The sequence below is a fragment of the Sinohyriopsis cumingii genome, chromosome 14, assembly GCF_028554795.1.
Source record: "Sinohyriopsis cumingii isolate HCF-2022 chromosome 14, ASM2855479v2, whole genome shotgun sequence".
NCBI classification, from domain to species: domain Eukaryota; kingdom Metazoa; phylum Mollusca; class Bivalvia; order Unionida; family Unionidae; genus Sinohyriopsis; species Sinohyriopsis cumingii.
The window spans coordinates 108,933,218-108,948,986 of record NC_142974.1 but is presented as its reverse complement, the minus strand read 5'-3'; the positions used below and the strand labels follow the sequence as shown (position 1 = coordinate 108,948,986).

Sequence of the window (15,769 nt, the reverse complement as noted above, 5' to 3'; positions counted from 1 at the left end):
GATAACAGAACACATCTTTCCCAGCAGGTATCATATTGTCCATTGTAGCTGTTGCTATGGCATTTTATATCATGAAAAAAATTCGAAGTGTATTCAAATGTCTAGGATGTCTGAAACAAAAGGACTTTTACTAAAATGTCAGCTGAGCAAAATGGATGTATATGCAACATCTTGTATCCACCATCACTGAACTCATGCCATTGGTCATCCAGTTCACTCTTTCAGAACTTGTTTCACATGGTCTTTTTTCTTAATGGGTACTAGACCTTCTCTACATTATTTTAATGGAAATCTCTTCCAATGAGTTTCAATTTTTAAAAATTACTTTTAAAATATTTTAATGCTTAAAACCTAAGTTTTTTTCCGATCCTACCATATGTACACTTTTATTCTAATGCTAAATCTTGGTGAGTGATGTAAATCATACAACTGGCTTTGAATCAAAGTGTTAAATCCTGCAGATGCCACCAGAAGAATGTCACATCCTTCGGTAGTGTGTGCATATGTGATTGTCAACATTGTGGATGCATGTAGTTATCTGTAACTGTATTGCAAAAACATGAATGCATGTGTACAAATGTATCTTAAAATTAATTAAATAACAAAAATCTGAGATTAGATTCGTCGGTTTATTGCAAAATTAATTTCATCAAACTCAACAATAACATATGTAAATAAAAAGCTAAACAATAAGTTTAAGCATTAAAATAATTTATGCCGTCATCTTTGTTACGTTCTACTAAATAACACAAAACAAAGGTTTGTTCTAACTACTTTATTGGCTAGATTACAACAGAAAATGCATGCACACTAGTTTCTCAGCACCCTAATGTTATCATAGGGTTGCAATTAAGTGTTGAGCCTGTAGATGACCTTACATGACCTGTAACTGTCAGATCATTTGTAGGAACATAATGTTAACATTGTATATTACCACAACTCCCCCTAAAAATGTGTTTTCTGCTTTTCTTTAAAATTCACATATTCGTTTCTCTTGTCTTTTTCATAAATTTGTAAACATACTCAAACTTGACAAAGTTCTATTTTACTACAGGCAATGATTACATATTTCAAATAGTTTCTGGTGAGTTGTAAAAGTTCTACAAATTGTAGCTAAATTTAAGTTCTATCCCTATGACATTCACAATCATTCATATACTCATGAAAACAAGTACATGGGGATATACTGGCATTGCCACCAAATTCCAAAGTCCTAATATTTGTTTCTTCAATCCAGTTGTTATCACTGGATATAAACTGATGTGATATAACATATATATTATTAAGCCCTTATCCACTTCCAGTTTCAAATATTCACAAGACACAATATAATTCAGAAAAATTGTCTAGTTCACATAACAAAATCTATGTATCATGCAGGCTTTTTTATTAGAGGTCCACTACATGTTTGAATCTCCGCTGTCTGGTTTGGCTCACTGATGAATAATGGCAACTCATCATTCATGTCAGTGACCTCCTTGTTAGCATCTTTGTGTGTATCATATATATCTGGTAATGTCACTTTTGTTTGTAACAGATGTCATTGGTTTATCCTGTATATACCACCATCATGGGTTTTCACATTATATGACCTTGGAGTGCTACTTTTGCGATGGTACAGCTGGTTCCCAAAGATCTTGTATTCGATTCTTATTTTGTCTCCAGAAGTCAGATTTGGAAGCTCTTTAGCTGTTCTGTCATGCTGGTTCGTTTGCTGATTTTTATTTTCACAGTTTCCACATTAAGTTTCTTTATTTTATAACTTGTTGGCTTAGCTGTACATGTATGTTGATTGTAGCTAAAGTCGATTGAAGTGTTCAGCTCATCACCTTTTGTGCTGAGATCCTATATCCTTAATTGGTGTATTTCGATACTCCAATATCGATAAATATGGATCGTTTCCATCTCTCTTTGCCTTATTAAGAATTCCTTTGAGCTAAACCATTTGACTGTGGATACTTGAGACTTGACGTAGTGTGTTTGAATCCCCAGGTTTTTGCAACCTTACCATATCCTTTTGAGGGAAACTGTAGCCCATTATTACTTCTTACTTCTTGTGCATTCCGTGTCTTGCAAAATCTGACGTGCGTGTGATTACAGTGCTTGCTCATGTATTTTCTAACTTGGCAACTTCAAAATATCTGAAGCTATAGTCTACCATTAAGTTATAGCTGTAATTATTCCACGTAAATTATTGTTCCAACCATTCCCATATAGCAGTAAGCTGTGTAGACAACAATGGTACTTTTGGTTTGACCTTCTGTATTCCTGGCCAGTAGAACAATATCTTAATGTGTCAGACTGCAATTTGTGAATTCATGCCAGGCCAATATATAATGTCCCTTGTTGTTTGCTTTGTCTTCTCAACGCCTATATGATTTTTGTGAAACTCTTTTAGCATTTATATCTAAAGAGCATCTGGTATTATAATGTTCTCTCTTTTAAAACTTATCCCTCCATTTCTTAAAGATCATCTCTTGAGTTCCAGAAATGTATGATTTCGAAGGCTAAGAGATGTTTATCATGTGGCCATCCCTTTTAAACGATTTCTCGTTAATTGGTCATTTTATTATCACGCTTAGATCCATTCTTTATTGCTTCTAACTGTGTATCTGCAGTCTGTACATTTCACATGATGATATGCACATAGCACTCAGTTTCACTATCCATGTTCATATCAGATTTGTTCGCTTGTCAGTGTGCTTTCGACAATGTATCTGCTACAATTAACTCTTTTCCTGGACTATACGTTAAGTCAAAACTGTCCTTCTGCGGTCTTAAAAGCATTCTGTGAAGTCTAGGTGGTGTGTCAGATAGAGGTTTCTTGAGGATTGATTCCAGAGGTTTCCGATCCAATTCAACTTGTACTTAATGACCTTATGTATATTGATTAAATCTTTCAAGACCAAATAACACAGGTAGAGTTTTTTGTTTTTATATTTGCATACATTATTTATGCATCTGTTAAAGACCTCGATCCAAATGCTACGGGTGTGCTTGACTGCATTAACACTGCATCACAACTAACAACAACATGCTTCTTGACATCAAAAAATTTCAACACAGGTTCTTTGCTTAGGATCTGTTTGATCTCTTGAAAAGCATCTTTCTGTGCACTTTCCCTAACAAATTTGTTGTCACTTTTCAAAGGTGCTCTAATTGATTCTGTTGCTGTAGACATATTTGGGATAAATTTCGATAGCTAGTTGACTGTACCCAGTAATCTTGCAGTTGCTTTTCTGTCCATTGGAGCGGGCATTTCTGTGAATGCTTTCACTTTTTATGGGTCTGGTTTAATAACTGATGATGTTAATATACGTCCTACATAACATATTTATATTATTCCAGATTAGCATATTTCCAAATTAAATGTCAGATTTATTTCCTGGTATCTCTTTACAACATTGTTTCACTGTTGTATCATGTTCATCCTTTGGATTTCCCCAAATAATTATGTCATCTATATCAGTTTCTACCCTAGACAGATCCCCACAAGACCATGCCATGTGTTTCTGGAACACTTCGTGAGCAGATTTAACATCAAAAAGCATTCTCACTCAGGTAGCAGTATGCACCAACTGGAATGTTAAATTTTGTTAATAACTGGCTTTTCTCATCTATGGGCATTTTCCAGTAACCATGATTGGCATCTATTTTGTAGAAAACCTTAGCCCCAGCCATCCTTACGGCTATATATTAAATTGTAGAAAGTTGAATAAACTCTCATTTGATAGCGTGATTCATGCAAATTGAAATTAACAAATAATATATACTTTGTGATCACCCATTAAAGACGTCCACAAAACATACAGGAATACATGCAGTAGGCCTAAAGCAGCTGTTCAACACAGAATATCATAACAAAAAATACTAGGTTGCAGACGTCCGCAAGGTCCTTTACATCCCCTTCCCCCTTGTCTGCAGTTGTCCACATTTGAGCAACCCCCATCCCCCATCTTTGCAGACGTCATTAATGGACAACCCCTTTGAGTATTCTTACATATCATGAACCCGTTTTGTCCTGCAGCTTTCAGAAATGGATGCTGTTTCCTTCACCTGTAGCAATTTGTTTTTCTCCATAGGCTGGGCACCTACCTTTTGCGTGTAATTTGCTACATTTGGCACAGTTGAATAATCTGAGTCTGATTTTGTGTTTGTCAATTCCGCTTTCTTTGCTTGTGCTATTTTTGTTTCTTTTTTCCTCTTTTTCACACCATGAACTTCTGATTCAGCTGCGTCATTTCGCATCTTTGTAATTTGCTTTTTGGATGCTTTTCTGGTCTACAGACAGCCACTTATTTTGTAGTGTCCGCTGATCTTCTTGTAAAAAGTCTTCATTTTAATTTTTCAGAATAAGTCCCACAGAGAATTATATCTTGAATCATTTCATCCTGTATGTTTTTAAATGTGCAGTTCTTTGCAATCACTGTAAGTTTAGTTACAAATTTTTAAATGGCTTCATTCTTTTGTTGGATTCATATGGGTATTCAATATGTACTTCTCTGTTGTAATATTCTGCTTAGGAGTGCAACAGTCCTCAAACTTCGTGATAAATGGATCAGTTCTTACCGTTTCATTGGCCTCAAATGTAATTGTGTTGTAAATGTCCCTACCATCCTGACCAATGATGTATAGCAAAGCTCTGAATTTTTCTTTGTCTTTTTTATCTGCAAGCACAAAACCTAAGTGAAACTGCATAGTCTGCTTCCATCTCGTCCACGTTTCGTCCAGATGGTGTGAATTAAAGTCCATTTTAGGTGGCTGATTGAGGTTATCCATGATGTCACAATTAACACAAAAAACTTGTGCATCCAGATTTTAGTATTTTTATGGAGGTATACTTCTTAATGGTAAAAATCCAACAAACTCCATACTTTTCATTTCTGATACCATGTTTGGCTGAATAAAACAAAACAAAGGTTTGGTCTAACTACTTTAATGGCTAGATTACAACTGACTAAAATAGAGAAACACATGGAAACTAATGTTACCAAATGGCATATAGGGTTGCAACTGACTGTGGAGCCTGGAGTTAGCCTTATGTGACCCGTAACTGTCAGATCATTTGTAGCAACAGAATATTATTACCCTATATTATCACAATACAAATGAAGCAGGAACATAAATCATGTGATTTGCTCGCGATGGAAATGGGTCAGACTTTTACATGAAAATATGTTCACTTAATTTGTTCATCTGAGCAGCACATGCTCAGTTTGTAGAGTGTCTGATTCGTAATGGAAAAGATATGAGTTCAGTACCCATCCAGGCAAACCCAGGTCGATGACCTTATAGTGTCCCTGGGAAAGACAATTAGCTCCCATTTTCTCAGCATAATACAAACAATAATGCATTAGAAATAATGTTAAAACAATAACAAATATTTAAATAATCTATGAAAATTCCAGGATTAAATTAACTTTCTGCTGATCTATATATATATATATATATATATATATATATATAATAAGGGAGACTACGCTTAGTAACCAATATTTCAGTGTACATTTTTAAGGACATGATTTATATGTAAGCACCAGCAATATTAACTTCTAATGGTGACACGAGAGACATGCGTCTCAATGTATCTATCTGATATATTCTTGATTCTGAGGCTGAGGTGTTGATTCATGACATCAGTGAATTATTCAGAAAATGATAAAATTAGTTATGTGCAGGGTATATTGATCAATCCTATATTAATATCATAAATGTACCATATAAATTAAGACTACTTGATGAAAATTTAGTTGATTTGAGGAAATGAGCAGCAGTTACTACTGTCTTGTTGGGGGATGCCTAGATAAAACTAGTAGTTTGTATTTCAGTATGACTGTACCCATGTAAACCAAAACGTGTTCTGTTTGTCATTGCTCTCCTCCATCAGGATTTAGTTGTCTGCTGATTTTGCCTATAATTTCATTTTAATATAATTTGAATTGGCTGATTGATACATATCAAGCCAACCTTTACTGAAGTTGACAAGATATTCAGAAAGGCTACATCATTTATGGTCGAAATTAGCTCCATCGATTGTGAAGTGAAACCAAAGGAAAAGACAGTAATACTATTCAAAGAGCGTAACATAGATAGGGATACAAGAACTAGTCTTCCAGTGCACAAAGCAAGACATAATGTAGAGCAAAAAGACAAAATAGTGATAAAAGATTTTTTTTTAAACCACAGGGGATAGCATGCTTGTTTACAAGTTGTCTATAAATCATAAAATAAATATATAATACTCCAAGGAAGAACACATTTTCCCTTCTCATATCACCTTTCTAAGAATTAATGCTGATATTTCCAGCTACACTTTAGGTAGCATAATAAACTTGGTACCGCTGTTTAACACAGGCATACAACTTTTTATGCATACTGTAATGAGTCTTAAAATAAGTATCAGAAAAGAGTGAAGACAACAAGCCCTGTAAAATTTAACATATAATGTATTTCCCTAGAATACAAAGTGAAAAAATGAGAGAACAAAATTACGGTTTACCAATTAAATCCAAAAATAATCCAAGATTTAAAAACACAAGTTCTAGTAATACAAATTCCTGAATGAAACTGAGTTCAGGTCCCGATGAGATCAACATTTGAAGGCAGTGACATCTGTTATTGTCAGGAAAGAGCTGATGTGTCAAGAGGCTCTTGTCGAATCACATAAATATTATTCCAGATTTGAATTCAGTATAAATTCCAATGAATGTCTTTATCCAAGAAATTTGTCAGAGTACTTTTATATTTCCAGAGAAAATAATCACTTGAATTCAATAATTTGAAGAAAACAAAATTCCGACCAAACTGTACACAACATAATACAACTTGGACATGTCAAGTGTTTTAAGCCCAACTGACAAGCCTTTTTCAAAACGTCAGTGATATGACTAATTAAGACGCAAGGCAGAAACCCTGATGAAGGTCAAAAGTTCATTCTTCTGGAAACAATAGAAGCTTGTTACCAACTGGTACATGATAAAATATCACATAGTCCAGGTATGACCTTGACTCAATAATTCTTACTCTGAGAAAGATACATAAAAATGTTGTTTACTAGAATGAAATGAAAACAAAAGGTCAGTCAGGTCAAACAGAACTGAACTCAGTTTTGGACAAGGTCAAGTCCAGTAAACAATGTTACATTAACATTACAATAGTATTTAATGGAATAAAAAAAGAAATTTAAAACTAACAGACAAACAATTAAATTAAATAAACATAACAATAGATAAAGTTAGATTTGTTTGATTACACCTGTTTAATATGCAAGATCAATGAACATAATGGCTCGCTGTCATCTCTGTAGTCAACAGAAAAAGGACCTGCTGTAACCGCTGATAATAAGATAGTTTGCAAGGATTGTTGCTTCATTGTACATGGATATATTGTACCAAATTGTATTCTTATTTTATATTTGGTCAGTAACACATGTACACAGGTTAAAATATACCATACAATGCCAATTTCTCTGGAAGGAACTCCTGTACTGTCCATAGGAATCAGAGAAATTGTCCCTGCTCTATCAAACATAAGTTGAAAGAACTTGTCTCTCCTGTGCACCGAGTTGGCTATAGGATAAACGTTTGACATGTCTGAAGCAGGTTTGCCTTTAGCAAGCCTGTTTCCTCATCAAGAACCTACATAGCATTTTTGTGCAATCTGACAAGTGTTAATCAAAACCAAGTTCAATGTAGTAGTGAATTTTTTTATAGTTCTTTTGAACCCAATTTTATAAAGCAACAAAACTCATTTTTTTCATAATATATTTTTCATTCAGAATTAGCCAATGTACTAATCAGTTTGAAGCTGAAAAATGTCATGGTCTTGTTCTGTAATCCTAATGGACTTTGATTTAAAAGTTAATCCAATCAAGTCACAATTGGTTCCCTTTTCCTCTGCCTTAAACATCAAAGATAATCTCAAAAATATCTATATCTGGACTCATTTATGCCCACCTAAGCATGTCATCAGCGACCTCTTGGTTCTGCCCAGGTCATATCGAATTTGCATATAGGCCGATGAAGTGTATTTAGTAGTCCAGCAAATGTTCATCACATTCACGGCTTGTTCTGGAGAGGTATGCTATGTAGGAAAATATGCCGGAGGCAGACAGGTTAATCAAGACTGATGTTCCTACCTAAATTAGCAAGCATCATAAAATGCACGGGTAAAGTTTTCCATGTGATAAGAATGGATAACATCGAAATTCCACACAAAGGCTCATGCTGTTGTTGTTGTTGTGGAGTTTAACGCCATTGTTCAGAATACAATAGGCTATAGATGGCGGCCAGTATTAATGGTGGAGGAAGAACCCGGGAAAACCCCGGAAAGAACCACCGACCCACGAGAAGCTACTGACAAGCTTTCTCACATGCCTACATTGGCTGAATCTGAGAATCGAACCGGCACAGACAAAGATGAGATGGCAGTGATCCATAATGGAGAGCGCTTTAGACCACTCGGCCACGTGAGGCCCCAAAAGTTATTGCATGTGTGTGTATATACATACATACATACATGCTTGCATGCTTGCATGCATACATACATACATACATACATACATACATTGATACATACATACAGACATACATACATGTATACATACATACATACATACATACATACATACATACATACATACATACATACATACATACATACATACATACATATTCAGCAATGAACAGGAGGGAATGGTTGACATGCCGTAGGCTGATTTTACAGTTACTACAGTTATGTCCAGAGCCATTGCACGTTTTCATTGAATGAAATAGCACCCATTATTTTTGTATCCTAGCCCCAGTTTACTCCAAATCTAAAATTTGTCCTACTTTTTGCAACGGTTAATCTGTCCATGTCCAGTTCAGGCATGCTTTGATGAATTGTGCATGTGTTATTGTTTCACCGCTAAATGCAAACTTTTGGACACCAAACTAATTATGGTTGTTGTTCTGGCAGTAACATAAATAATTGTAGAACATTCATTGATTTTTTTGTTCTATTTGCTTAGTGCTTCAAAGATAATCAGTTTTCTTTGAAGTTTCAGCAAAACTATGTTTGGGGTACATTTTGTATAAAACAAACAAACAAAACCTCATTCATTTGGTAAATTGTAGCCGTTCTTGTTCCTGCCTTTGGATGTTGATCGATTGCAGCTAATCTGGTAGCATGGCTATCTGTGTGTATCACAACATACATAGACCTGCCAACCATTACGATTTTGCAGTAAGTCTTACAAAAATGACCCTTACAATACAGACTTATATAACAAAATGAAAAACTATGGAAATATGATTGTTGCAGTAAAATCTGGATATTTGGCTTGTCCATGTTTTTTGATCCTGGTTTTCATGTTAGCTGTTTTGAAAGTAGTCAGAGAACCAAACTGACTTAATAGTAGTACCTCAGATGCTTTAAACGGCGCATCATTTTGGAATACCTAATTTTTAAAATCCATCTCGACAATAGCAGTATATATTATTCTGTTACAACTTATTGAAAACTGGTCATACTTATGAAAAAAATATAGAATGCTTAATGAAAGGATCTAATTCAGGTTGGCAGGTCTGCATACAGTACCCAAGCCAGGTGTCTACATAGGCAGATTTAGACCAACAAGTAGGTCTACGCTTTTTTTCTTTCTAACAGCGGATACCAGCATTGTTGGGCCGTAGTCCATACTGAAACTATACGCTGTGTTAACCTCCCCATCAGTTCTGACTTATCGGACGCTCGCTAGTAAATAATAAATTTATTTTGACCTTGGTATGCAGATGGAAACTAAAATTCCTCTTCTTTTGACCTATTGCATTAAATTCTTCAGAACATTCACTTGTTTAGTGATAATCACTGTCAGAACAGAACACCTATTAATACATCTATTAATGACCATAGCATTTTGCTAAGTTTATGTAGCACCTCATGAAGTGGTAGTGATTCTGTATATGTATGAGACAGTAAAGTTTGTCAAAGGCCATATAAAAAATGTGTGGTTCCAGTGACCCAGTCTACACAAATTAGATGGTCCTGACCATATAATGGTTTTTAGCGATACATAAAACAAAATAGTACCGGTTATTCCCTGTGTTTCACATCCATACCAGTGACTTTAAATTGGAAAATGTGATGTGAAGTAACACAATCTGTATAAATAATAAACGCCTTACTGCCTTCTTGTTTCCACACCATTATCAGAATCACTTACTTTTGTATTTTAGACTAATGTACATTATTTCCATTGCCATTATGCTCGGTGAATACAAATCAGAATTCAGTTGTATGTCCTGCATCTTATGTTTTCAGATTCAGGACAGGATTATCGACTGCAGCGAATTGCTAAAGTTCTGAATGAGCAGCAGTCAGTGAAGGGCAAGGTTGCTGATAAACAAGTCATAATCCCATCTGAAGGCGACAGATCTGAGAGTCTTGAAGAGAATCATGTTGATGTTGAAGACCACGATGCAGAAGTACTGTACTACCGTTCTTCTGAACATGACATTGGCCAAGATATTTCAACTGCTACTAGTCAGCAAGAAGGATCCCCTGTTCCTCAGCAAGAAGAATCCTCTTCAGTTGTAGTTCAGAAGAGGCCCACCCAGTCTGAAACAAACACTATAGTCATGTTAAAATTGTTGAAAGAAAATGTTAATAAATTAGAAGGTAATGGCGAAAACTCACTTCTAACAATTTGGGATTTTGCAGGCCAGTTTGCATTCTACACGACACATCAGACATTCCTGACAAGACGAGCCATATACCTCTTGGTTTCGGATGTCAGTGGACAGGTTACTGATCTTGTAGCTGATGAGTGTTATTTTGATAGTGAAGGGATAATGAAGTGCAAAGTTCATGGTAAGTTCTGATCTGCTACTACTTCACTGCCAAAATGAAACAAATTGACCCATTGTTCACAGTTACTTTCTACAAAAATGCAATTCGTAGTTATTTTCTACATTAATGCAGTCAGAGCACAGATTTATTCCACACTGGACCAGGAAGGAAGAAATAAAATAGAAATAAAACATTGTATTTAGAAACACTTTGCCTTGCCTGAAAATTGAGTGAACATTCACATAAAGATTTCATGTACCTTGGAATCCAGGTGCATGCATGTATGTCTTTCCACATCCAAGATTAATCTTAGTTTTTTTCTTCTTCTTTTAATTCAGTATGATTTTATTTTGGGGTCTTTACATTTGGAATGTCGCTTCATTTTGCATCTATCTGTATGCATCTAATGAATGATCTCATTATCAAAACTTAGACGTGCAGGTCATGGGCAAGAAAGAAATATTAATGTATGTGTGAATGTTGACATCAGGTCTGTGTTGCATATCTCAATCAAACTTTGTGTATAGCTCACATTTCGGATAAAGGACAATCCTCTTGATTCGGGAATCAAAAAGTCTAAGTTTGCAGTCATTGAGACAATGAAGAAAAAATGGTTTCTGAACAGCGTTCATTCTGCAATGCAGACTTGGACCAATCTTTGTAGATTGCTTGCGATTAGGATAAGAAGAAACCCTATTTCATTATTAGGATTTAAATGATCAAACGTAAGGTGGCTGTTACTAAAAGAAGAAAATGGGTTTTGCACAGCTATTTTATTTACTTACATAAACAGCTATATGCAGTGGGGCAGACATATAATGTGCCATTCACACTACTCTCGTGTATGATTTATTTTCAGAGCTAATTGAGGTTTGGCTAAACTCGATACATTCATGTGCATCATCTCCAGAAGCCGGCAGCCCCCCTGTGATTTTGGTGGGAACACATGTGGATAAAATTTCACAGGTACAAATTAAGGACAGTAATGTCAGTGTTTCAAGTTTTTCATTTAGGTATCTTCAGCTCTGCTTGCTGTTGACCAGAATAGCTTATGGGATAGTCTGTTGTCCAATGTCCATCTGTTAGTAAGTTTATCATTACTGTTCCTGAACTACTTGGAAGAATCTGGTGAAACACTATATACACATTCATTCCATGGACTAGTTTTTATTAAATTATGCTGCTCAGACATCCAGTAAGTCTTGTCATTAAATCTTGTCATTGCTATTTTTCCTGATATGATGTTCATATCGACATGATGTTGCAACTAAATGATCTCTGCTGTTCAGTATGGCTAGCACTGTAGCTATGTTTTAAGTGTTATTATTACAAATCTTCTGAATGGAATGTCACATAAACAGAGAATTTTCACCAAAATTATTTTTATGATGTTTAATTGGTCCTAACTGAAATGGTACTGTTCTGTCATCCAGTATGACTGCTATGGCAGCCATCTTGGACATCTTGTTGTTGTTTCAATAATCATCATCTTAACTGGATATAGGAGTCACATGTCATATGACCCTCAGCTGTGTTGTTGTAAAATTAGGGCAAGGGATTATCAATCGCATGGGGAATTCAGTCACCATTGTGTGGAAAGATACTTGAAGTAGAGGTCAGATGCTCAGCATTTCCTCCTTCTATTAATCATCCTCCCAAATGTAATGTAATCAGGGAGAATATTTGAAAGAGAAAGCATTTTTTAAAGTAAATTATGTTTCTCTGAGAATACTTACCCTCATTACTTAAAAATCTTCCCAACCACTGAGCTATGCAAGCATCCTCATTAGTATATCATTCAGGTTAAAAAATAGTTACACTTGGAGGTGGCAAGTGGATGTAATTGCCAAGAGGTATTGACTTTTTTTCTGTAAGACAGAAGAGAAAAAATGTGATCTTTTTGTAGGAATGGATTTAGAATGTAGCATATTTATATCCCTAGCATTAATGTGACAGTTAAGTGTTCTCAGAAAAGCAGAATTTATTTAAAAATTTAATTTTTGCTCTTCTTAATGGAATGGTGTTTTCAGCAGGGAGTTTTTCTAAATCACTTGTGATTTCTAGTTGGTCAGAAATGAAAATTGTGCTGTATAGACATCCATTATGGCTTCAACAGTGGCTATCTTAAGAATCTTGGTATCTTGTTGATCTGCATCCTCTAGTAGTTTGTCCTGTATACCAAATCTGACCTACTGATGATCCGTTGTAACTTGACTGCAGACCTGCCAACACTCACGAATTTGGTGAGAATTTCATGACTCTTGATAGTGATTCAGGAATTCACGCTGCATGCAGAAAAATAAGAAATTCCAGAATTCTCAATCACCTTAAATCAGGAATAAAATAAATTTCATTACCTTAAGTGATTGTCAAAATAGCAGCAGTGGTCATTTGTACCCATAACGGTCTTGAATTGCTAGTTGCGATGTTAGGAGAGCTATGTTCATTTGTTACAGTTTTCCCTGTAGCAAGCATTGTAAAGTATAAAGTTATATTTAGTACAGAAGTTTTAAAAATACTCGTGAAGAAGACCGGGGCCCAACTTATTTTGTTTAAAATAGCATATGTGCATACTTGTAGCAACTGTAACTTCTTTTAAACAAACACTAAATGAAGACAGCTTTCTCGAGTGCTGGAAATTTTAAGATATTGAAAGATTAGGATGTATCGTAATATGGTTGAGTTCACAGGTTTCCTCGCATGTATTGACGCCACTGAACTTTGACCATTTTATTGTTTAGTACCATTTCATAATTAAGCTACCCAACAGTTAACGTGTTTTCATTTCCAAGTAAAAAGATTTGTATCCCACAAAAAGTGAAGTATAGATCTGAGTAAACTAAAAATTGGCCTTGCATTCAGCCATCAAACATCGATGTACATTGTGCTTTTGCACAGTAGTGTGCCATGAGTTTTAGAATTGGTAATGTGTACAAGGACTTGTACTGTTGCTTACAATTTACCTGTCAAATACAATATAGTAATATTGTTATATGGTCCATGTATGGTATATAAATTATAAGCAACGATATGAGCACCTGTGGGCATGTGGCAGAACAATGTGATAAAGCACACTGCTATAGCAACCCCAGTAGATTTAAGCTCTAAACCCCAGTAGATTTCAGCTCTGGAGTACTTTAAGCCACATACTCAAGTCCTGCAAGCTACCAATGCTGAAGCATTGTTTATGAGCTTTCTTTGTTGAACATAACCTGCCTTTCTCATTTGGAGATCTGCAACAGTGACAGTGAAAGATTATTTCCTATTGTAAGGAACAATAATACAAACTTTAGTGCCTTCTTTGATGCTGAAAAGTTGTAACAACGTTATCTTTAGTCGCCAAGATTAAACAACAAGAAAGAAGCCTGAACTGTTTTGAAAACAAATTTACCGCAGCCTAATTCAGGACGGTCAAGTCTGCCACAGCATCATATCATGACAAATGGCGTGAAGTTTGTGTATATCAGTGACTTTGGTTGCAAATAACTTTGCACATGTATTCAGTGTAAATATATTTTAGTTTAATTTTGGTATTTTCAAGTAATATAGTACTGACCATCAGAGTGGATGGAGCTAGTGTAATAATATAATTTTTCACTAATTGTGTTTAAAATTCACTAATTTGTATCCCGCTTTTCATTAATTGCATGTCTGGAGAGTTGGCAGTTCTGTGGCTAGGACAGACTCCAAAGCTAGATAAATTGTATAATTTTCTTTGCAGGTTTTGTAGAGGTGTGGATGACAGAATAAATGGAGTTATGATGGCCCTTTTAGGGGGTGCTGAAATCCAACAATTTATTGTTGACTCATATGTGTACATCTGTTATAGAACCCTGAAGACTATGGAAGACTTGTCTTTGTACATCTGTTATAAGACAAGTCTGCCAAATTCTTCAGGGGAAACTGTACTTTAACCTCTCAGATTGATCCAATGGATAACTAAAAATTACGTAAGGAAATCACTTGCAAGATCAGATTTCTTTAGGATCAGAATTCCTGCATCACTTGAACTGGTGGTGAAAAGCAGGAACATATCTCCATTTCACACCCATGAACCCTGTGCTAGTCTGTATGTTCATACATCTGCTTATGGATGTGTAGATCATACAGTAGTTCTCAGCTTATTTTTCTGTCAAAAAAAGATGAGGCCTATTTGCTGGTCTACTGGGTGTGGTGATAACTTGGAGCCAGAATAAATAGTTCTTCAGCTTTTGTGTTCTTGGCAAGAATATACCTTTACATAAGCATTTCATATAAGTAATTACTTTGTGATGGTATTTTCCAACAACACAAATGTCATACATTTCATGTGAATAGGAGATGCACATGCACCTTCTTTTTGTGTGGAGATTTGTAGCCTCCTTTGCTGAGCATAGGTAGAAGAGATTATACACAGCCTGTCATTTTCTTGACAAGAAGAATATTTTCTGCAGAGAGTCGATTTAGGAGAGATAATTTAGTCCTAATGGAATGGTCACTGCACCAATCTGTACCAAACGCTTCATTCACAAAGTGAGAGAGATTAATGGATTTTCTCCATGACAAGACTTAACAACAAACTACATTTTTATTCATATCCAGTCTTAAATTAGACAGCCTGAGCAGTGGATGCCTCCACCCTGAAGCTGGTCTCGGCTGTTGATGGACCATCTCAGGATGTTTCCTAGGGTTTATGAGCTTCAGAGACTTATTGGTGGATCAACTCTTTCATAATGTGTTATATTTATAAAGTCCCACCTTTGAACCTTTGGGTGACGTTTCCTGTGAGAATCTTGCCCTTAAGAATACTTTTCAGCTCTCCTTAGGATCTGCAGTATGTAGATGTAAGCTTATATCATGTCTATATAAAAGGCTGTTTACCTTTCAACAGCAGTTACGTATCTATTTCTCTCCATTTGCCAGGGCCTCTACCTCACCACCAAGTGGCCTAAAGTGCTCA

The 15,769-nt window shown here is 35.5% G+C and overlaps 1 protein-coding gene across 2 annotated transcripts in view; it reads left to right on the top strand.

Moving 5' to 3' along the window:
* The window catches only part of LOC149784588 (uncharacterized), a 115,461-nt gene that overhangs the window by 10,458 nt on the left and 89,234 nt on the right, over positions 1 to 15,769 (top strand). For both annotated transcript variants that reach the window (XR_016413898.1, XM_089932653.1), the window contains exons 3-4: positions 10,303 to 10,851; positions 11,690 to 11,796. Coding sequence is in view for 1 of the 2 variants with exons in the window: in XM_089932653.1 (XP_089788779.1) it covers positions 10,303 to 10,851; positions 11,690 to 11,796 (656 nt within the window). In the remaining variant the exon portion in view is untranslated. The remainder of the gene's footprint in view (positions 1 to 10,302; positions 10,852 to 11,689; positions 11,797 to 15,769) is intronic.